A 21,164-nucleotide genomic window follows, 5' to 3' on the forward strand; every position below is an offset into this window, starting at 1 on the left:
ACCCAGACTGCCATAGTCCTAAGACCACTTCCACAAACAAGAACAACACCTGGAGGGGACAGAGCCTTTGTTGCTGCCCCCTTTCCTCTGTAACTAAGACTACTATCACAAACCAGACTGCCCCGTCAGTGCTAAGACCAGTCACAAACCAGAATGACCCTCCCTCTCTGATCCCTAAAGCCACTGTCACAAAGTGGTGGGACTCCTCCCCCTCACATGGGACCGTCCCTGACCACAAAGGATTTGACCTGTGATGACTTTGCAAAGCAGAAAACACAATGCCATCAGTCTCCAAAAGTTTTATTGACCATTTGAAGAAAACTGAATAACTCCTGATAAAGACTTCATTCAAAGTGTCTGGACTATCCTCATCTACTGGTCCCGAGGAAACCACACCTGCCAAGGACAAAGAACACTCTAGAACGCGCCTTGGTCAGAAAGCCAGTCATGCAGCCCTCCTTCTGCGGTTCCGAAATGGGCAGCAGAGCGTGCTCAGTGTGCGTCCCTTGCACCTGGCAGTCGGAGCAGAGGTCGTAGTTGGGACAGATGCTGCACTTGAAACGGACGCCCACCACGGGACCGTTACAGGCCTCACACGTCACGTTAGGATGCAGAGAGGCCTGAGAGGGCAGGGTGATGAAGGTGGGAGGGGCTAAGGCATCAAGAGGGTCCTTCTCTGTTAAAAAAAAAGTACACTTATTTCCTGAGGGTGTGAATTCTGACAGGAAGTGCCATCTCAAATCCATTACCAGAAATGCTGATGACAATTTTACACGACAGTACACCTGGCACCCCTTACGCTCACTATTTGGGGTGTGTTGAGTGAGACATAAGTGTTCTTCTGTGAAGATACCTTTGATGAAAACACGTAAAGTGTTGTGCTCCATGCAGGCCAGGCCCATCCTCAGCTCTTCATCCGTTGAGAATTCCACCAGGTCTTCGTCCTCATCTCCAATCACAATTCTGATTTAACTTTTCTTCATAAAATCAGCTTCAAAATGTACTCAAATGCCTCACCCCTGTAGAACATTTTCACGGCAGAGCCCCGCAGACTGGAGAACACATCACAGCTTTTCCCGCTGAGATACTCGAAGGTGGTATCGGCCACTTCCGGGTCCACGGTGAACCTGCGAATCTCCCTCACAGCCTCATCGTCGCCCAGCAGGTAAGCTTTCACCGTCATAGACATGTCGTTGATGCTTCGTTGTCTTCTTCCAAAAGTTTTGATGCTCCCAACTGTTGTCCGAGTCGGGAATAAAGGTTAAACTTTGTGACGATGCTGGTCGTTCGCCTTTTGAAGTCAAACATCCTTTTTTGTTTCTTATTTCTTTTAAAGCCGCGCGTGATTTGCCTCACCACCAACGGGAGGGGGAGGGGGGTGAGAATTCTAGAACTTTGCTACATCATAAAGACTTATACAATCGAAAGGTGACGAGAATGAGCAGTGAGAAACGCGTTTGATGCGTCATTTTGTCAAGCCAGTCAACATTTACATTATTTTTTACATTTCATCAAATACGTTTTACCGGCTCGTGTCTTTTATTTTGAAGGCATGATTTTACAGGCTTACAGGATGTGATGTGCCGATCTTGCCCGAGTGTTCCCGAACCGGACCCGAAGCCGTGCTGTCTTTTTTGATGTACCAGAAAATACGGAAATTTTCGAGCAAATGGCTGAATGAAATAAAATAAGAGACACATTTTGACATGTAGTATTCCACATTGGTCACTAGGTGTCAGTCATGTCACATTACATTACATTGATGAGACAATATGTATCCACCAGGATCAGTACTACTGTATATAGAAACCGGAAGGAAAAAGAACATACAACATTTCTGTTGTTATGGCCACCATATTGGGTAATATGCATGGGTGTTATTTAATGTCTAATAACTTTAAAAACATATTTACAGGGTCATTAATAGGTTTATTTTAATGATCTAACTACAAAACATTCAATTTCTAAATAAGGAGTCGTACTTAGTGGAAATTAACCAATTAACTGCACTAAACGAGGGTTGACTTTATTTGGATATGATCTCCACCCATTCATTTTATATGCCACTTATACACTGGAGCCTAGAATACTACACTTACACCATGTCTTTGAATGCGTCATCTGTGTGCCTTGTGTCTGTGTTTTTGTTCATTTCACCAGTTTCTATGCTTGAATATACTTACTTTTGGTCAGGAATGTGTCAAATGGGATTAAATATGCACAAATGATTATTTTAACGGCACACCAAGTGCATGTTGAGGCATGTTTTAAATCATCAAAATAGATGTGTGTCATTGTGTGTGCCTTTGGAGCAAATTCTTTACCACTAATGCACAACTGAAAGGTTTCTCTCCTGTATGTGCTTTCATGTGTTGCACCAAAATTAACCTGCTAGCAAATTTCCTGCCACAAACTGAGCAACAAAAAAGGTTTTTCTCCGGTGTCATTGCTTGTGTGTTAGCATTAAAGCATTATTTTTTTATATTATTTATTTGTATTGACGATTTACGGATTTTGAGCTTACACAACTGAACAATTTACGCAGTTTTGACCTGACCCTGACTTGGACTTGTACATTTTTACGTCAGACATTTTAATGTTGTGAAAATGCAATTGTTAAAATGGCATTTTATATGGGAGACACTAACCAAACTTGAACATTTCAAGCCTATGGCTTGAGACTTGACTTGACCTGTCTTTACTGACTTGAGACTTGACTTGACCTGTCTTTACTGACTTGAGACTTGGCTCCACCTGTCTTTACTGACTTGAGACTTGACTTGACCTGTCTTTACTGACTTGAGACTTGATTCGACTTGACCTGTCTTTATTGACTTGAGACTTGATTCGACTTGACCTGTCTTTATTGACTTGAGACTTGATTCGACTTGACCTGTCTTTACTGACTTGAGACTTGACCTGTCTTTACTGACTTGAGACTTGACATGTCTTTACTGACTTGAGACTTGACTCGACCTGTCTTTACTGACTTGAGACTTGATTCGACTTCTCTTTACTGACTTGAGACATGACTTGACCTGTCTTTACTGACTTGAGACTTGACTCGACCTGTCTTTACTGACTTGAGACTTGACACCATCTGTGCATCTGTACCCGAGACTTGGCTTGAGATGTGATATTAAAGCTTTTGAGACCTGTAAACCACGGACTTGCTCCTACTCCTGGTGTACACACAAACATAGAAACATGATATTGCGGACTTTATTATTATTGAATACTTCAACAAGATGCTGCATGGAAATGAGTGATAACAATAACAATATTTCCACAGATTTTGGGATAAATACATGAACATGATCTTGAGTGTAACATGACATCACAGCAAGAACATCGTGGTAAAACTCTTAATTTGAAAGTCCTGTAAAGAAATGATTTGAAGTAGTTTGATGTGGTTTTGCTACAAGCCCCCTTTTTCCTTGGCGAGGCCTTTTCCAGGATCTTTCCAATAACGGCTTTGAGTGAGTCGACATCAGGAACCGAATGTGATGCACTCTCCGCTCTCATTTCCTTCCGTTTGAGTCTGCGTTGAACCAGCTCGCTCACACACTCCTGCCACCACTTCCTGTCTCTTCTTTTCAGCCCGTTCGTTCCTCTTTTGCATGTTTATACGTGCGCGTTTCTGCGGCGTCCACTTCTCTCTCTGCTTTTGTTTCTGTAGCCTCCACTTCTCTCTCAGTTTGTGTTGGTCTTTGTCATCTTTGCGTGTTCGTCTTCTCGCTGGACAATCTTTGCGTGTTCTTAATCTGGCTGGACCTCCTGAAGCCAGAGTCTGTTCCCGTTTCCTGGCTCGCATCCTCGCCATTCTTAACCTCGCCGCTTCATTGCTCCTCCTCCTCTTTTCTTCATCCGTGCGGATTTCATCTCGGTACTCTTTGCTGCGCTGTCGACTTTCAGCAAGATGCGTTTCGTACCTTTGAGGGTCTGCTTTAACTCTTTCTCTGTAGGCTTTATTCACCTCGCTGACTGTCTTTCTTGTCTTACTACACGGCTGTGGACAAGGGGGGGGTGTGGATGGAGTTTGGTCAGAACGTTGAAAAGATGCCTCCTTTTTCTGCTGAGGACACCCACTCCGCTTAACTGTTTCTTCCGTATCCAAATCTACGACGTTCCTGCATTCGCTTAAGGTCATTAGCGTGGGGTCGTGACCGTGGGGACAAGATGGCAGGTACAAGCAGCCCAAATGAGTTTCCCCCACGGGGTGGCTGGGCTCTCCTTTAGAGGTAAGGTGAGAAGAAGCGTTGTCATCCGAGAGAAATCTGGAGTAGAACCGCTGCTTCGCCGCACTGAGAGAATCCGGATGAGGTGGCTCGGCCATCTGAGATTTGGGTTTCTCTTCTTAGGTTGCGGCCCCTGTGACCTGTGACCTGTGACCCGACCTCGGGTAAGGAAAAGAAGATGGATGAATGGACGACTTTAAGATTTGCTTGGAAGAATTTAAAAAGAAAGCGAAAGAAAAAATAACAATGAAATTCTATGCAGTCATTCTTCAGCTTCCATGCTCTACCAAGAAGCATAGACTATAAAATTATGAATGTCAGCCATCTTGAAGAGGAAAAGATACATTTCTATTGGTTATTTATGACCTTGATATCATCAACCACATGTTAAAATCCTTTTTTCCACTAAAATATGTACCTCAAGCAAGCAAAAAAATACAATGCAAAAATAGCGTCAACTTGTAAACAACATCGTAACCCAAAACGACAAAATCTATGATTCTGTGATCAAAGTTACTTAAGTAATTTCCAGATTTTATTCCTGAATTCTGTCTGTGATCAGAACAAACACTTTGTTTCACATAACTCCAAGCACTGAAGATAATACTATAATAATACTGTAAGAAAATACTACCAAAGTACACTGAAAGGCACCATTACCACCAAAGTCAATTAAAGCTAATTTCAATTATCTTTGCGTGACAATTTCAACAACAAAGCAATATTTACTGAACATGCGTCATTCGATGAAAGCGCAGTAGAAAGCTTTACTTACCTTAAATTGTCACAAATAGCACTGGAACTAAATAACAACGCAAATAGTTCTCATTGTGTGTCAAGGCAGTGCCGCCATTTTGTGTGATTGACTTCATCGTCTTTGTGATACGCTTTGTGATGCGCAAACGGGCCCAACTAGACATCAGGTGGGGTTTTATTCACAAAGACAATATTTGACATTGTTTACCTTGTTTATTCAATGTGTGTGTGGTATATTTTGATTTGGTTATAACTTCAAAATAGTGTAGTCTGTGACCCTTGAAGTGACAGCACCCTCTCTGGTCCCCCTTTAGGAAAATGACCCTTTTTGTCAGGACAAGAAAACCTTCATTTTACGATCCAATAATATAAAAAATCCATCCATCCATTTTCTATACCGCTTATCCTTACTAGGGGGACTGGTCGCCAGCCAATCGCAAATTCGCTTAGAAAGTGTGATAGCCTAATTATCAAAATACAAATTTGTGAGTGGTTAGCATGTAGGCCACAAGATCAGGAAGACCTGGGTTTGGGTCTCGATTCTCCCCTCGGCCATCTCTGTGTGGAGTTTGCATGTTCTCCCCGTGCATGCGTGGGTTTTCTCCGGGTACTCCGGTTTCCTCCCACATTCCAAAAACATGCTAGGTTAATTAGCGACTCCAAATTGTCCATATGAATGTGAGTGTGAATGGTTGTTTGTCTATATGTGCCCTGTGATTGGCTGGCCACCAGTCCAGGGTGTCTAGCAACACAAATTGAACAACTAAATGTTTTTTCCCCGTGTGTTCTAAAATGAGGATGTCATTTTCTCATTTTCAGTGATTCTTCTGCCACAAAGTGAGCAACAAAAAGATTTTTCTCCTGTATGTTCTCATGTGTTTTGTCAAAATGATCAAAAATGTGTCCCCACAAACTGAGCACCTTAAAGGTTTCTCTCCAGTGTGCCTTCTCATGTCTCAAAAGTCCCAAAATATTCACTTACAAGGGCAAAATTACTTCACACAAGAGAACACACACAGGAGAGAAACCTTTTACTTGCTCACTTTGTGGCAGAAGAATCACTGAAAATGAGAAAATGACATCCTCACTTTAGAACACACGGGGAAAACCATTTAGTTGTTCAGTTTGTGTTGCCAGATTCGCTCACTCAGACTCACACAGAATATACGCACACAAAAGAAAAACCTGTTGGTTGCTCAGTTTGTGGCAAGAAATTCACAGAAAAGAGGAACGTACAACACACCCGAGAGCACACATGGGAGAAAAACCGTACAGTTGTTCAGTTTGTGGTAAGAAATTGACTCACAAAACGAAAATGGTACCACACAAGAGAAAACACACAGGAGAGAAACCTTTAACTTGCTCAGATTGTGGCAAAAGATTCACTTAAAAGGAGAAAATGACATCAATTTTGTTACTTTACTGTCTCGATTGAAGGCAGATATTCTATCAGGACTTCAGGGTAAACATGCGAACACGTGACACAACCAGGAAGTGTAAAGAAGATTAGACAGTCTGAACTCACCAGGCTGATTCGCAGCTGGAGCAGGAGCCTCCGAACGTCTGGCTTTGGTAGAGCGGCCAGGTAGGATGCAGTCCCCCGGATTCAAACACAGTCATTTACAGTCACTCCTTACTGTCTGTTGTACGCATTCTTTGCAATAAAGACGATTTTTATGGCTCTTTTCTGAGTTTTCAATATGGCCGCAAGATGGCAGCAGTGGGACGTCATTATGCTTCGGCTACGGTAAAAACTCAATTCAAGAAAAAAACGCGGAAGTTTGAATCAGATTGAAAAGTAACAAAAGTTGTTACATAAAAAGTTTACTCGATTCCTGTACTGAATCGATGTTTTATTACGCTCGGAAATGACGTCATACATAGCACGCGAAGAAAATAGCACTTTCTCTGCCTGTCGTAAAGTAACTAGTCGTTGACCAGAGTGATGTAGAAATGGTAAAAATGGTTTAAAAATGGTAAAAATGCTAATCAGCTTTACCTCTCAGCCGGAGATAAATCTTCTGTGGAAGTTTGGAGAAGTGTAGAGCCTCCTAACTGGTGGCCCAGTGGTCTACGACTGGTCGATCGCCGACCGCGTGTACCTGAGTGCTAAGCTAGGCTAACAGCGTCTTTATGCTAAGCTAGCGAGTTTATCTCGTCTCTTGAAGATGCAACATGGCAGAACATCATTCATTATCAGACTGCCCTCCCCATACTAAAAATACCCCTGAAAACAAGAGAACCAAAACCAAAGAACACAATATTGACGATCTCCAAAGGTTTTTATTGAGCTTTGAAGAAAATGTATTGATTCTTAATGAAGACAAATCAATCAAAAGAAGCAGTGACATCACTAGAGCTTCTTGGCGTACTGGATGGCGTCCAGCGCAGCTCCGATGTCAAAATCTTTGGTCTGAAGGAGGCGTGTCAACCAGCCGCCCTCGTCGGTGAAGCCCATGGACAACATGTGGGACAACGACTCCACCAGCCGTGGGTCAGCCTCTGTGAGGGTGCAAAAGTCAGACGTGAGGTCAAGTGTAAAAAAACAATAGTGTGGTTCAAGTGACGTCTTACCTGGAGGAAGGTGAGGATACAGAGCCGCCGCCTTCAAACCCGAAGGACCCTGCTGTGTGTCCGCAGGAGGACGCTGGTCCACTTTGAGGTCCTGGATCCCGGTCTGCAAGGACTGCACTTCTCCGCTAGACGGGTCCACCTCTTTGGAGCTCAGGTGAGTCCACTCATCATCTTCGTCTCTGCTCACCTGTCCAAGCAGATCACATGTCAGACTTCGGGGTCATCAAACGCTGACAGGAAGTAACCGCTTAACTGACCTTTGCTGGCTGACAGTCACCTCCGGCTGCACCCTCCCCGGTGGCTCCCCCCTCCTCGGGGTCCCCACTCATCTCCACATCACCTTCACTCTGAGGGGGTGGGGTCACCTTAGTCTTATGGCCCTGGTGCTCCACATCGATGTCTACGTCGATGCCTGCACAGAAAACCACATCACGTCAGCAGTCGCAGGAAACCGCTTTCTTTCATTCCCACTTAGAGCTTTTATTTTGAAAGTAATTATTAACAGTCTGATATGTGTTGAACTGGAGCTTCAAAATCCGATTCTATATACTCCATGCCCATGTAAACACGGATAATGACATCGCTCACCCAGTGGGCTCAACATGGCTGCCACGCCCTCGCCAACATTCTTCAGGAAGCTGAGGCCGGCTTGAGCACCTGTGCAGGCAGGAGGGGGGGAGGGGTGATGGGGGGTTCAAAGGTTAAAAGTTAAAGCCCAGGCAGCGTCAAGTGGCAGGTGGTAATGACAAGACTGACCAGCGGGGGCAGTTCCGGGGGCGCCTGCCCTGGTCTGGCTCTTCGCACAGTGTCTCATCCTCTTCATCCACTTGCCCCGAGGGAACCATGCCTGCCGACGCCAAAGAACATTCTAGATTTTCTCCTCTAGATCTTTGCCCTAGTCAAGAACGCTTATCTTGTAGCTCACCTGCAGCGGGTGCCAGATGGGTAACAGAGCATGCTCAGTGTGCGTCCCTCGCCCCTGGCAGGTAGAGCAGAGGTCATAGTCGGGGCAGACGCTGCACTTGAAGCGGACGCCCACCACGGGGCCGTTGCAGCCGTCACACGTCACGTTAGGGTGCAGGGGCGGGTGGGAGGCAGGGGGGGCTCCGGGTGGAGGGTGGTTGAAGGTGGAAGGCGGGAAGGCGTGAAGTGGGAAGTCTCGGCGATGTTCTTTCTTCTCTGTTAAAAGAGTTGAATAGAAGATTGGGCTGTGGTCTGATTGGCACACTTGACGACAATAAGTACACTTATTGTACATACTATGTACACTTCATACTTTCTAAGGGCGTGGGTGAAGATACTGAGACGAGTTGAACAGAAGATTGGGTTGTGGTCTGATTGGCACACTTGACTACAATAAGTACACTTATTGTACACACTATGTACACTTCATACTTTCTAAGGGCGTGGGTGAAGATACTGTAGTGCTGTCCCAAATCCATTACTGTGCACACTTGAAATGACTAAATGCGTAGCCAATATGGTGTCCACACTGCGCACTCACTAACCGGAGTGCAACATCCGGGTACTTGCGGAACATTTTTACTTCTCAAGTGTGAATGCGCACTTATAATGATAAGTGTACATGTGAAAGTGCGCGATTTGGATTACATCTTAAACATTCGCTGAGTCAATGTGAAGGTAAATAAAAGGTTTGATGAAGTACCTTTGATGAAAACACGGAAAGTGTCGTCCTTCATGCTGGTCAGGCCCATCATCAGCTCTTCATCCGAGGAGAACGCCACCAGGTCTCCTTCCTCGTCTGCAAGCAAAACCACCTCGTTTTACTTTATTTCCTACAATTATATCCAAAGTGTTCCCAAAGTCTGACCTCGGTAGAACATGTTGAAGGTAGAACTCTTCAGACAGGAGAACATGTCACAGCATTTGCTACTGAGATAGCTACTGGACACGTCTTGGTCCACCGTGAACCTGCGGATCTCTCTCACCGCCTCCTCTTTGCCCAGCAGGTACGCTTTCACCGTTACGGCCATTTTTCTGCTGCTCCTTCTTCTTCTTCTTCTTCCAGAAGCTTTGATGTTTTCCACTCGAAGACGTCCACAGACTTGTCCGACTCGAGAATAAAGTTCGTGCTTTGTGACGCAGCTTTTAAAGGCTGTCAGCTGACTGTATTTATTTCCATTTCCGTGATGGGCGGCACCGTGGAAAATAAATATTTACATGACACCTGATTGGTTGAAATGTTAAGCCCCACCCAGACGGACCAATGAAATGCCGAGCAATGACTAAGCGCTTCCCAATCAGGGGGTTTCCCAGGGTCATGTGACCAAGATGATTCATGTAGGAAGAACTCGCAGAGTCATTATGGCAAGACGGCGTTATTAAGTCGACTTTAATGTCTTTATTTAGTCATTTGATCGCTGGAAATGAGTAAAAATTAAAATTGTTTCTACTCGTAATTATCAACATTGTACTCTGTTAATGTGAGTTAATGATAAGAAGGCGTTATTAAAACGACTTTAATGTCTTATTTAGTCACTTGGTCGTTGGGAAGTGAGTAAAAACATTAAAGTGAAATAGTTTCTACTCGTAAGTATGAAAATTTTATTCCGTTTATGTGAGTAAGTGTCTTCTAGAACGTTCTAGATATGACATGATCAAACTAGACCTTCAAGTCTATCTGGTCAGGTCATGACTCATGATGTTTACCTTCCTCGTGACAATGCTGTCATGCGCACAATTGAATGATTGAACCTTGTTTTAAAAAAAACAAGATGGCGGCTTAGAAGAGCGTTCCGATTTCAGTTGTAACATATTTATTTCTATTTGTAGACACACAAAATGAAAAAAAATCAACAATTAGATGTAGAGGGGGTGGTACTGGCGGGGGGTGAGGCGTTTGCGGCATGTGGGACATGTGTGAGACCTGGACAGAGCATCTCGGAGACACTGGCTGCAGAAGACATGTCCACACTTGGTGGACACCACCAAACGGCCGCTGTCCACCATCTGTGAGGAGGAGAGGTTAAATACGCACAAACGAGTCAGTTGCCCGTGTGTCCCGAGTCTCACCTCCGAGTAGGAGTCCATACAGACTGGACAGCTAATCGTTCCTGGAGTCCACCTGGGGAGACAAAGGCAATGACTTGTCCACTATGCTCTCTGCCAGGGACACGTCTACGACCTGGACTGCACTTGTGATTATTTGTCTCACCTGAAACACACCTATTAGCTGGATTGACTTGTCAGGACATGCCTATTAATGGGATTTGATTTGTGTCCACACTTTGGACACATCTATTAGCTGGATTTGACTTGTGGGACGCATCTATTAGCTGCAGTTGACTTGTGAGACATCTATTAGCTGGATTTGACTTGTGGGACGCATCTCTTAGCTGGATTTGACTTGTGGGACACATCTATTAGCTGGATTTGATTTGTGTCCACACCTTGGACACATCTATTTGTTGGATTTGACTTGTTGGACGCATCTATTAGTTGGATTTGACTTGTGGGATGCATCTATTAGCTGGATTCGATTCGCGGGACGCATCTATTAGCTGGATTTGATTCGCGGGACGCATCTATTAGCTGGATTCGATTCGTGGGACGCATCTATTAGCTGGATTCGATTCGTGGGACGCATCTATTAGCTGGATTCAATTCGTGGGACGCATCTATTAGCTGGATTCGATTCGTGGGGCGCGTCTATTAGCTGGATTCGACTAGTGGGGCGCGTCTATTAGCTGGATTCGACTAGTGGGGCGCGTCTATTAGCTGGATTCGACTAGTGGGGCGCGTCTATTAGCTGGATTTGACTTGTTGGATGCGTCTGTTAGCTGGATTTGACTTGTGGGATGCGTCTGTTAGCTGGATTTGACTTGTGGGATGCGTCTATTAGCTGGATTTGACTTGTGGGATGCATCTATTAGCTGGATTTGACTTGTGGGATGCGTCTATTAGCTGGATTAGCTGGATTAGACTTGTGGGACGCATCTATTAACTGGATTCGATTCGTGGGACGCATCTATTAGCTGGATTTGACTTGTTGGATGCGTCTATTAGCTGGATTTGACTTGTGGGACGCGTCTATTAGCTGGATTTGCTGGATTTGACTTGTGGGACGCATATATAAGCTGGATTTGACTTGTGGGATACATCTATAAGCTGGATTTGACTTGTGGGACACATCTATAAGCTGGATTTGACTTGTGGGACACATCTATAAGCTGGATTTGACTTGTGGGACACATCTATTAGCTGGATTTGACTTGTGGGACACATCTCCTAGCTGGATTTGATTTGTGTCCACACCGAGGACACATCTATTCGTTGGATTTGACTTGTGTCCACACCAGGGACACATCTATTAGCTGGATTTAACCTATGTCCACATCAAGGACACATCTGAGCTGGATTCGACTTGTGTTTTCAATGAGGTACTATCACCTGGCAGAGCTCTGGGCCTGTAGAGAGGACAACGTGGAAGCACTAGGAACAGGGGTTGTGTCTTCTTCATCACTGCTGACGACGTAGCTCTCGCCTGACGTGTGTCTCCTGTTATGAGGACCTGATAGAGGACAGGGATGGCATCAGGGATGGCAAGTTAAGGGACTTTTTTTTTTTTTTTATAAATACCTTCATCCACCAGCTGGGGCACGGCAGCCAAGACAGCAGAAGCACAGGAAGAAGAAAAAGACATAGAAGAAGAGTTAGTTTCAATGGAGGGCTGGGAGGCTAACTAAGGCTACATGAATGCTGCCTTGCACACTGCCGGAGAATTGGACGTGTATTAGGACTCTGGTTGGGGTCAAAAGTGGGATGTCACAAAGCTACAGTTAGCATGGTGAAACAACAAAACCAGCTCCGCTGATGAGGTAAGCATGCTGCATGGGTGTGTGTGTGTGTGTGCGTTCACCAGCACTGAGTCATTGTTGGTCAGGTCGACAACAGGCGACGCTTCTGATGCCTCGCATGTCAGATCCACCACCTCATCCATACCTGCGCAACGTCTTATTGATTGCTGACCGCATACAACAACAACAACTGACATCTTATGGATCACTGATCAGTACTCACTGTCCACCGTGTTGTCCATCACGTCGATGGTCTCCGTGGGGGGAGTCGTCACCTCCATGTCTGCTCTCGGACTTGTTCTTCTGCTAGCATTCGCCCTCGTGTTGGGATGAGCCCTCCTCCTAGCATTCGCGCCAGTGGGTTTGGGGCTTCTGGACACAAGAAGTCTTTCGGCACGCCTCCTCGTCCTTGGGGTCTTCACACACCCCCAACACACACACACACACAGACACACACTCTCTTGACTTCATAGCCACAATATGGAAACTTGTGCAAATTCCAAACTGGCAATTTTGTGAAACAAAAAACAAAATGGCGCCTGCACCGTACTTTGGACACCCATGGCCTATTGAAAATCATTATGCTGCTGATGCCAATTAGCCGGGACACGCCCACCTCCACAACGTCATTATATTAGTGGTGGGAAAAAAACATTCATTTCAGTGAACTGGATAATTCCGGTTCATTCCGTAAAAAGATCCGTTCATTCCGTTCAATCGGTCGTGAGCCTGTGATCTCCCCCTGTGCATAGACCCGTGTGGAGTCAGTCCGTTCATATAAATATAATGGTTAATAATGGTTTTTACTATCTTGAGGTGCATTAAAAACGATAATAAAAAGTACTAAATGTCAGACAGTGCAAATGTGTATTAAATATACAAAAAAAATTTAAATAAAAAATACAAATGTAAAAAGCCCAAACCATATACACCTAAATATCAAGTATATGTTATATTAAATATTAAATGTGCTTTGTGCCATAGAAAAAGAAAATACTCAACTTCAGTGCAAACAAACATGAATTAAAATAAAGAAAATATTGATATAAATTTGCATTGAAAAACTTAAGAATGCACCCTAAATAAAAAACAAATATGAGATATAATTAGTCCCGCCCTGCAAAAGGAACCGTGCTCTCCAGTCAATCAAAAAAAGCATTAACAACTGAACGGACTGAACTGGTATTTTAGGGGCGGTGACCTCGTTCGTTCAGTTCATAAAAACGAACGAGTTCTTTTGACCGGTTCGTTCATGACCGACACACCACTACATTATATGTTATTAATGGTGGTAACACTTAACATAAGGTGACAGTGGGAACTTACAGTGTTGCTCATAGCAGAGACAGCAGCAATACACACTGAGGAGAGACAAGACACACGTTTAGACAGTCAAACCATACCGACACTAAACATGTGTGTCATATGTAATCGATAATAATACTTAGCAGTTATTCCCGTGTAAGACTAACACTGTTAGCATGAAGCTAACACAACTAGCACCCATATTCATAGCAGAGTGGCTATACTGTCCCGTCATGGCGATTATCGAACAATGAGTGTTATTGAACTTGTACGGTAGCAGTGTTCTGACGGAAATAGACAACTTTTAAATCGAAAACATTACCACGTAGCAGCTACAGCGAGCCGCCAGTGTTTTGGCTCTCCTTGGTAGCAGTAGCTTCTCTTCCCTTCCCGTCCGTGTGCTCACCCTCGGTTACTTGGAGGGCGTCTGGTTTAATACAACTATTAAACACAAATAGTCCGACATTATAACGAAAAAACCATCAACTCAAATGTCTCTTGCCCAAGAGATAATACTAGCGTTAGCAACACCCGGCACTTGTCTGTCTTCTTCAAGCGCGATGCTTCGCTCAGGAATAAGAGCGCCACCTTCTGGTCTGGAGGCAACAGAGAAAGTCAACGGAAATGTAACCCATACTGATCAACGTACCATGAAGTGGAATAAATCATACATGCTCATTCGTATACGTATATGTATGATCATTAAATGCAAATTGGCAAGCAGCTTCTTCCTGCCACCCCACCCTCGTCCCCTCTGCTGGGGGGCAGAGGGGGCTTGACTCTCTCCTCCCCAGCTGTGTCTCCCTTGTGTTTGTTCCAGGTATGACACATGACAGGTAGCTATGAACTTTAACACTCCCCTCCTCACCTGTCAGGTGGTGAAGAGGACAGAAGGGGGCAGCAGAGAGCAAAGTTCACATCAATCAAAGGTCATGTCTGTACCCCAGTCTGACCAATACTCTGAACCAGGAAGTGAACAGCCTACAGCAGCCCGGTGGGCTCAGGGCAGTGCATAACCCGGGCCTGACCTTTTAGGGCCTTTTCTGGGTGAGGTGCATCTAGACAACGGCACCAATCACAGGCATCCTACAGGAAAAGACCGGCATCTGCAGCAAGACACCAGGTGAGTTGGTGACGAGGGCCGTGAAAAACAAGTGGGTTTTATTTTTTGGTTTTCCAAAAGTTCTGCCACTTGTATCGTTTGGTGTCGTCCGTGCACAATCTTAAGACATGGTTATGGACATCAGGGACATCACTAGAATTGAAAGATAGCTGCTTTGCCCTCAGGGGTGTTGGAAATGTTTCACGTTGCCAACATAATAGAATACTTTTTAATTCCCTGTCTTCTTTGGAAGACACACTGTCTGTCCTAAGTCTTCAGGATATCTTCTTTTTATGAAAGAATAACAAATGAGTGATGCAAACACGTCACTCTGCAACATTGTATTTTCTTCCACTTGTAGAACATTTGTGATGACTTGGCATTTTGATTTGAAAAATGCAAAGTTCTGATTTTCTAATACTTTTGCTCAAATATACAATAACATACTCCTCCCTCCCGCCTGTTGTGGCTTATGTTGAAAAACTGACCCATTAACTTCATTAAAGCATCTGAGGTATAGTTTTTTCCACAATGTAGTGGCAGTATATCACATATACCTCACAAACCTCACAATATAGTGAGATTTGTGGTGCTGAATTAAGCTTCAAACTCATATTTTCATTCACCACCGACAAGAGGTCATCATCTTTCTTTTTCACCTAATGACTTATCATCCCGTGGGAGTTTCACTGTGTAATGCTGCTGCAAATGGGTGGTATTAAACTTCGCTGGTTGTGTGCCAGGGCTGCACGGCGGTCGAGTGGTTAGCACGCAGACCTCACAGCTAGGAGGGTTTTCTCCCACATTCCAAATCATGCTAAGTTAACTGGTGACTCCAAATTGTCCATAGGTATGAATGTGAATGGTTGTTTGTCTATATGTGCCCTGTGATTGGCTGGCCACCAGTCCTGGGTGTACCCCGCCTCTTGCCCGAAGACAACTGGGATAGGCTCCAGCACCCCCTGTGACCCTCGTGAGGATAAGTGGTACAAAATGAATGAATGGTTGTGTGCCACCACAGGAATTGTGCATGGCAATTTTTGCACTCAGCTGTAACATTTTTTCTGACTAACAAAAAATACTGCCACCCGGCCAACATCACTCCCGCTCCATGCTTAGCACGTGCTGCTGTGATCTGGATGATCAACTGCTTGTGCCCATGTAGGGCAATATAAACAGATGCCTGGTGTTTGCTGATATCAATACCTGACTGGGACACCATGCAGTAGATATCTACTAAAGGCTCAAAAAGTCCAGCAAGTTCAGAGTGTTCTGAGTCGGAGGAGGCGTTATGTCTTTTAAGACATCTTTAATGAAGTTGTTTTAGGCTCTGTCCCCACAAAAAGACAACCAGGAAAAAAAAAGTAAAACTCAGCTGTTTTCACTGGTCACTTTAACCATGATTGACACATTTGTACCCTCTATCGTAGATGGCGTGAGGCTAACACAAGTTACCGTCATTTTCTCAAGATTTAAACTAAATAAATATATGACAAATAAGGACGACCTCCGTCACTTCAGTGCTGAGCTGTGACCCCGGCGGTGGGAGGCGCTCTGTCGATTGGCGGGAAACTTCCGGTGCGGTCCAGCAGAGTCTGCTTTAAGACCGAACCTTCATGGATGCCAGCGGCCGATCGCCCCGCTCAGCCAGGACACCTGAACGCAAATGTGACAGACGTCTGAGAAAGTGTTTCGTTTTTGTGCAGTCGCCCCCTCGTTTATCACGGTTAATGTGTTCCAGATCCGAATGCAGTAAATGAATTTCCGCAAATTGTTGACTTTATAAAACAGATTTCTTACCATTATTAGAGCCATGCAGACATGAAATAACAGCCCTATAGTCACCTTTACACTCCTATTGTTCTTTACAGACACCACATTGCTAATGCGCAGGCTACAGGATCGCTGCAGGGCCCCAAGAGACGGCCCTGCAGCGATGGGTTTCAAACCTTGGGAGTGGGGAAAAAAGACAATGTAAGAAGCCATTACATTACCTTTCACACTGCATGAAGACTGGCTACTAAGCCAGCAGAGCCGAGCTTACATGCCGTGGCTGAGATTGAATGGAGGGGAAAAAAAAAGGTTCTCCTCTCATTCAGTGTGGAAGTGGTACTTTAGTAAATTAGAGAGGCTAACTAGTTAGCTCGTTATCTTGCTATTATACCCACAGCTGTATGTTATGTCCCTTCAGTGATCCCGTACCTGTGCAATGTAACGTAAACAAACAATAACAGGAGTGTAAAAGTAACTATTGTGTGGTTTTTAATATATACGGTGCTCTAATAATGTTAAAAACCAAACCATTTTTCTATGCTTGAACTACAAAAATATTCATTTTATCGCGGGCGGGTCTGGAACCAACTGTACTTTATCGTTTGCAGCTGAAAGCGCTTCTAAAATGAAGAGAACAAAACATCACCTGCTGTTGCTTTGTTGGTCATCATCAAAGTTCTAAACCGTGGAGAAGCTGGTGGAATCCACCTGGTTCATCTTCAGGTGGTTGTCGAGGATCTGGAAGATCTCCTGGATGTTTGGCACATAACCCGACTGAAGCTTGGACCAGATGGGAACATCTGAGGTGGCACCGAGAAAAACCAACCAGTCAGTCTTTGATACAAGGTCATGGACCAATCATAACACACCATTGAGAGTCACTTCAAAGGCTCCGGTGGACAGGAAGTGTGTCTCCATCATGTTACAGAGGAAGAAAGCCATCAGACAGGAGAAGATCTGACAAAGACAGTCAGCGTGAGTCTGGGACATGTTCAAATGACTTGTTGCCATAGTAACCACCTACCTTGTTGTCCTGACTCCAGGTCCACGCCCTGGGCGTGTTGACACCGAGCATGGCGAACACGTTCTGACCGCTGACAATCACCATTATGGAGAGAAGCTTCAAATACGAGATCAGGTTGCCAACAATCCTGAAGACACAACAGGCTTCAAGAAGGTTCTTGTGGCAAACACGTACACTTTTGTATTGTACATAAACATAGCATCATGCTTTAATCAGTCGTCAATAGACTCATCACCTGTTGATACGGGTGGGGGGGTAGTTTTCTCCCTCAATGCGCATGTCCGGGTACAGCTGGCTGATGGCCCGCGAATACTCCTGGAATGCTTTATTGTAGCCTCAGGAGATACTAGAAACACAGACAAACAGCACTTTAATCCGTATTAAAATTAGTGCAGCGTCCATGTATTTGTCCAGAATCAGACTATATTATTTCATGGACAGATATTATTGACTTGAATGCAATCCGCGGATCCATGAGATGATGGTTGGCATTCTGTCCTAAATCCACGTCCATATGTGATGTGTCAGCGACAAACGAACCGGCTCTTTGAAAGAACCGCCTCTGTGAAGTACAATAAGCTTTGATAGTAATCAAGGTTTGTAGTAATGTACATTAGTCATTCATTTTACACATAACTTTATATTGTTTTGGTTTAAAAAATACATTAATAAATGAAGGGGGGAGAAAAAAGCTGAAATAGTCGACTCCTCTAAAGTGAGTCGACTCACTTGCTGGAGCCGAAATGCCTCTAATCACTCAAATTTGTGTAATATGTGCACGCAACGAGAAAGACTACTTTTCTTCTCTATTCATTACATAATCAGGATAACTCGGATAACTTACAAGAGCTACACTAGTATGCGCTTACATAAATGAGTTAATGTTTGTTTAAGAAGGTTTGTCTTCATGCTAACTGTTAGCTACCGCGCCGCTAGCTTACCAGTACTGGAATCTGAGTACAGGCCCGCTGTAGAGGGTCGACTTGGCAGATTTGCCGGCCACCTCCTGTTTCATGTCCACTGACAAGCCGGGAGCGTTGACCTGCTGCGGATTCGACCTTCCGACGTAAACGTCCCGGAGTGTCAGAGCCGTGAAGAGCAGCAAAGCCCCGACGAGCCCTGCCTGGCTGTACTCCGCCATCTTGTATGGCTATGTTCCAGTTCCGCCTCTGTACGTTAGTTAATTAATTAGTTCACCAGGAAATGTGGAGCATATTTTATACCAGTCCGTAATTCCTAATTCAATGCGGATTTTTTTGTACTTTCCGACCTTACGTTTACTTTCTGAAATATACACTTAATCGACGGGGAAGTCCTGTATTTTGACTGTAAAGTCCGTTTCCGGTGTTAATTTAATCACAATCCTCTTCTAGTGAGTTAGCACTTTTTAAGTAAATGTATTAAGTACTTCATAACATCGTATTGCTTCTTTTTTACACTGCATGAACGTACAGTTTCTTTTGTGTTATTGTTAATCGCTATATGATGACGTAACATTCAGTCGCCCGAATAAGTGTTCTGATGTCATCAAAGATGCGACGCGGCTTGTCTGCTGAGAAGTGACTGCTGGACGGAGGAGCTAAGGGACGAGAACCCATAACAGACTGTTTTGTTACCCTCAGAAGCAGTACCATGTTTTAATCAATGTAAGTTTGCTCATTTCTTAATGTTATTCCTATTTTAATTGGTTTTCTTACAATGTCAGTCATTCACGTCAATATTAATATAAAAAAGGTGAACAGGTGAGCCGCCTAGTGACGTCACAGCTCAACATTAATGAGATGAGGCTAGCAAACATTTGAGTTTGTCAGTATGGAACAATGTTTTACATTTGTCTGGAGCAAACCATTCACATGAACTTCCATTTTGTAAAGATCATGTTTTAAGAGCAGGTGGTGCCATCATGCTGGCTCTGGAGGGGGTTCGCCTCCTACGGCTTCCCGCCAGAACTGCCTGTGGCGCTGCATTCCTCAGGAAGTCTCTGCCGCCTTCCACTCACTCCGACGGCTCAGCGCGACGCCAACTTTCCTCTGGGGATGCTGCTTCCGGATGGTACCATCAGGTATCTCACTCGGCCCCTGTTCACCTGGCTGAAGACTTCCTGGTCCACATGCAGCAGGCCAGCGGTCTGCCGTGGTGGATCAGCATCGCTGTCAGCACGCTGTCCATCAGGACGCTCGTCACGCTGCCGCTCGCCGCCTACCAGCTTCTCATTATCGGCAAGGTGAGCACAAATATTTTTGTTTCTGTACTGGCGTCTTATCTGTAACCACGGCAACGTGCAGGTGGAGGCACTTCAGGTGGAGATCGCTGAGCTGGCCAAGAGGCTTCGATACGAAGTGTCCGTGCGAGCGAAGGAAAGAGGCTGGACGGAAAAACAGAGTCGGTAAGAAGAGTGAGGCGAGTCCCTCATTGGTCTTCCTGTTACCTGACGGGAGGGGCCTTTTTCCTGTTCAGGTTCCAGTTCCGGAAGAATCTGCGCCGTTTGGTGTCCCAGCTGTACATCCGGGACAACTGTCACCCGTTCAAAGCCAGCCTGCTGGTCTGGGTCCAGCTGCCCCTGTGGATCAGCCTGTCCCTGGCACTCCGGAACCTGAGCCTGGAAGAATCGGGTGAGTCTAGCAGGGCCTGGGTCGTTGGAGATCAGATTGGTCCATCTGTTACTTATAGGTAGACTGTGTGTGTGTGTGTGTGTGTGTGTGTTGCAGCGGTGCGGCCTGATCTGATGACGGGGGGCGCTCTGTGGTTTGCCGACCTCACATCACCTGACTCCACCTGGCTCCTCCCAATTTCTCTGGGCCTGACCAACCTGCTCATTGTGGAGGTGCGGGACTGACAACTGTTAGGTCACATGACCAGATAACGATTTTTTTGTTTGTTTTCTTTTAGATCTTTTCCCTCCAGAGGTCCAACACCTCTTCTCTTCAGAAGTTTGTGACCAACGCCATGCGAGGCTTCTCCTTGCTCATGATTCCCATCGCCACCACCGTTCCCTCTGTGAGTTCTGGTCCAGTCAGACATGGTGAACTGAAATTTGAGCGTAAACGAAGACCTAATGTGTCTGGCTCCCCCCCCCCCCCTCTCTCCAGTCCATGGCACTCTACTGGTTCTCCTCCAGCCTGGTGGGACTTTGTCACAATCTACTCCTTCGTTCCCCTGCCCTCCACAGGCTCCTCAAAGTTCCCACGCAACGCTCCGACACGCCATACAAGGACCTACTGGCTGCTTTTGTCAGAAAATATTGCAAGTAAACAGGAAGTCCAACAATGCGTGCTATTGGACTCAAGAGGATTTGTTGACCCGAGCCAGAACTTCATTTCCTGTCAACTGCATCTCTTCCAACAGCAGACAATAAAAGTCAAGTTTGACCTACACACATTTCCTGTTTTCTGGTCCAAACTGGTTGTCTCCATTGTTGCTCATGGACAGTATTGTGTGTATTTGTGTAGTATGTGTGTAATTCTAGTGTGCACGCACAGAAGAAAGTTGTGGACCAGCGCTAAGCCAAGAACCTCGCCCTGTTAAGAAAAATAAACTTATATGATTGGTTATAATGAAGATAAAAGGTGCGTGTC

At 45.0% G+C, this 21,164-nt stretch overlaps 6 protein-coding genes across 8 annotated transcripts; 1 reads left to right on the top strand and 5 right to left on the bottom strand.

Annotated features, from left to right (window-relative positions):
• Positions 1 to 284: 284 nt before the first annotated feature.
• Positions 285 to 1,379, bottom strand: LOC131112505 (sequestosome-1-like). Its single transcript, XM_058064181.1, has 3 exons — positions 1,018 to 1,379; positions 854 to 949; positions 285 to 676 (listed from the first exon to the last, which is right to left on the bottom strand). Exons 1-3 carry the CDS (start codon positions 1,187 to 1,189, stop codon positions 369 to 371), a joined length of 576 nt encoding a protein of 191 aa, XP_057920164.1. The 5' UTR covers positions 1,190 to 1,379; the 3' UTR covers positions 285 to 368.
• Positions 1,380 to 3,168: 1,789 nt separating this feature from the next.
• On the bottom strand, positions 3,169 to 7,114 carry LOC131107876 (uncharacterized). Its single transcript, XM_058058317.1, has 2 exons — positions 6,520 to 7,114; positions 3,169 to 4,397 (listed from the first exon to the last, which is right to left on the bottom strand). The coding sequence occupies exon 2, from the start codon at positions 4,334 to 4,336 to the stop codon at positions 3,491 to 3,493; it is 846 nt and encodes a 281-aa protein (XP_057914300.1). The 5' UTR covers positions 4,337 to 4,397; positions 6,520 to 7,114; the 3' UTR covers positions 3,169 to 3,490.
• A 143-nt stretch (positions 7,115 to 7,257) lies between these two features.
• sqstm1 (sequestosome 1) lies at positions 7,258 to 9,701 on the bottom strand. Its single transcript, XM_058058275.1, has 8 exons — positions 9,400 to 9,701; positions 9,235 to 9,330; positions 8,494 to 8,747; positions 8,325 to 8,415; positions 8,157 to 8,225; positions 7,826 to 7,980; positions 7,569 to 7,755; positions 7,258 to 7,496 (listed from the first exon to the last, which is right to left on the bottom strand). The coding sequence occupies exons 1-8, from the start codon at positions 9,560 to 9,562 to the stop codon at positions 7,348 to 7,350; spliced, it is 1,164 nt and encodes a 387-aa protein (XP_057914258.1). The 5' UTR covers positions 9,563 to 9,701; the 3' UTR covers positions 7,258 to 7,347.
• Positions 9,702 to 10,186: 485 nt separating this feature from the next.
• Positions 10,187 to 15,923, bottom strand: rnf4 (ring finger protein 4). The gene is made up of 8 exons (XM_058058355.1): positions 14,013 to 15,923; positions 13,712 to 13,746; positions 12,609 to 12,801; positions 12,448 to 12,530; positions 12,168 to 12,180; positions 11,979 to 12,099; positions 10,602 to 10,653; positions 10,187 to 10,538 (listed from the first exon to the last, which is right to left on the bottom strand). Exons 2-8 carry the CDS (start codon positions 13,721 to 13,723, stop codon positions 10,389 to 10,391), a joined length of 624 nt encoding a protein of 207 aa, XP_057914338.1. The 5' UTR covers positions 13,724 to 13,746; positions 14,013 to 15,923; the 3' UTR covers positions 10,187 to 10,388.
• A 152-nt stretch (positions 15,924 to 16,075) lies between these two features.
• Positions 16,076 to 19,064, bottom strand: selenot2 (selenoprotein T, 2). The gene is made up of 6 exons (XM_058058343.1): positions 18,531 to 19,064; positions 17,825 to 17,935; positions 17,590 to 17,716; positions 17,435 to 17,522; positions 17,212 to 17,365; positions 16,076 to 16,448 (listed from the first exon to the last, which is right to left on the bottom strand). The coding sequence occupies exons 1-5, from the start codon at positions 18,728 to 18,730 to the stop codon at positions 17,244 to 17,246; spliced, it is 648 nt and encodes a 215-aa protein (XP_057914326.1). The 5' UTR covers positions 18,731 to 19,064; the 3' UTR covers positions 16,076 to 16,448; positions 17,212 to 17,243.
• On the top strand, positions 17,616 to 20,979 carry LOC131107860 (cytochrome c oxidase assembly protein COX18, mitochondrial). Of its 3 annotated transcripts, none has more exons than XM_058058296.1 (8): positions 17,616 to 17,742; positions 19,123 to 19,235; positions 19,464 to 19,813; positions 19,875 to 19,975; positions 20,047 to 20,201; positions 20,298 to 20,413; positions 20,479 to 20,586; positions 20,679 to 20,979. In XM_058058296.1, exons 3-8 carry the CDS (start codon positions 19,493 to 19,495, stop codon positions 20,838 to 20,840), a joined length of 963 nt encoding a protein of 320 aa, XP_057914279.1. In that variant the 5' UTR covers positions 17,616 to 17,742; positions 19,123 to 19,235; positions 19,464 to 19,492; the 3' UTR covers positions 20,841 to 20,979. The 3 variants fall into 3 exon arrangements, with proteins under 3 accessions (XP_057914279.1, XP_057914270.1, XP_057914288.1); XM_058058287.1 differs by lacking the exon at positions 17,616 to 17,742 and adding an exon at positions 18,398 to 18,760; XM_058058305.1 differs by lacking the exon at positions 17,616 to 17,742 and adding an exon at positions 18,829 to 18,961.
• The last annotated feature ends 185 nt before the right edge of the window (positions 20,980 to 21,164 follow it).

The sequence above is a fragment of the Doryrhamphus excisus genome, chromosome 2 (genome assembly GCF_030265055.1).
Source record: "Doryrhamphus excisus isolate RoL2022-K1 chromosome 2, RoL_Dexc_1.0, whole genome shotgun sequence".
Classification (NCBI taxonomy): Eukaryota; Metazoa; Chordata; class Actinopteri; order Syngnathiformes; family Syngnathidae; genus Doryrhamphus; species Doryrhamphus excisus.

Excerpts from the sequence above, each read along its gene's own strand:
- rnf4 (XM_058058355.1), bottom strand. Across the intron at positions 12,531-12,608 it reads GATGGACAACACGGTGGACA|GTATGGATGAGGTGGTGGAT; the intron begins GTGAGTACTGAT and ends GACGTTGCGCAG. Across the intron at positions 10,654-11,978 it reads CAGGCCCAGAGCTCTGCCAG|GTGGACTCCAGGAACGATTA; the intron begins GTGATAGTACCT and ends TTGTCTCCCCAG.
- LOC131107860 (XM_058058296.1), top strand. The coding sequence starts at position 19,493 with ATGCTGGCTCTGGAGGGGGTTCGCCTCCTACGGCTTCCCGCCAGAACT. Across the intron at positions 20,202-20,297 it reads CCTGAGCCTGGAAGAATCGG|CGGTGCGGCCTGATCTGATG; the intron begins GTGAGTCTAGCA and ends TGTGTGTTGCAG. Across the intron at positions 20,414-20,478 it reads CCAACCTGCTCATTGTGGAG|ATCTTTTCCCTCCAGAGGTC; the intron begins GTGCGGGACTGA and ends GTTTTCTTTTAG.
- LOC131107876 (XM_058058317.1), bottom strand. The coding sequence starts at position 4,336 with ATGGCCGAGCCACCTCATCCGGATTCTCTCAGTGCGGCGAAGCAGCGG.
- sqstm1 (XM_058058275.1), bottom strand. The coding sequence starts at position 9,562 with ATGGCCGTAACGGTGAAAGCGTACCTGCTGGGCAAAGAGGAGGCGGTG. Across the intron at positions 7,981-8,156 it reads AGCCATGTTGAGCCCACTGG|GCATCGACGTAGACATCGAT; the intron begins GTGAGCGATGTC and ends TTTTCTGTGCAG. Across the intron at positions 7,756-7,825 it reads GTGACTGTCAGCCAGCAAAG|GTGAGCAGAGACGAAGATGA; the intron begins GTCAGTTAAGCG and ends CTGCTTGGACAG.
- LOC131112505 (XM_058064181.1), bottom strand. The coding sequence starts at position 1,189 with ATGTCTATGACGGTGAAAGCTTACCTGCTGGGCGACGATGAGGCTGTG. Across the intron at positions 950-1,017 it reads CGTGAAAATGTTCTACAGGG|ATGAGGACGAAGACCTGGTG; the intron begins GTGAGGCATTTG and ends TTGTGATTGGAG. Across the intron at positions 677-853 it reads TTTACGTGTTTTCATCAAAG|AGAAGGACCCTCTTGATGCC; the intron begins GTATCTTCACAG and ends TTTTTTTAACAG.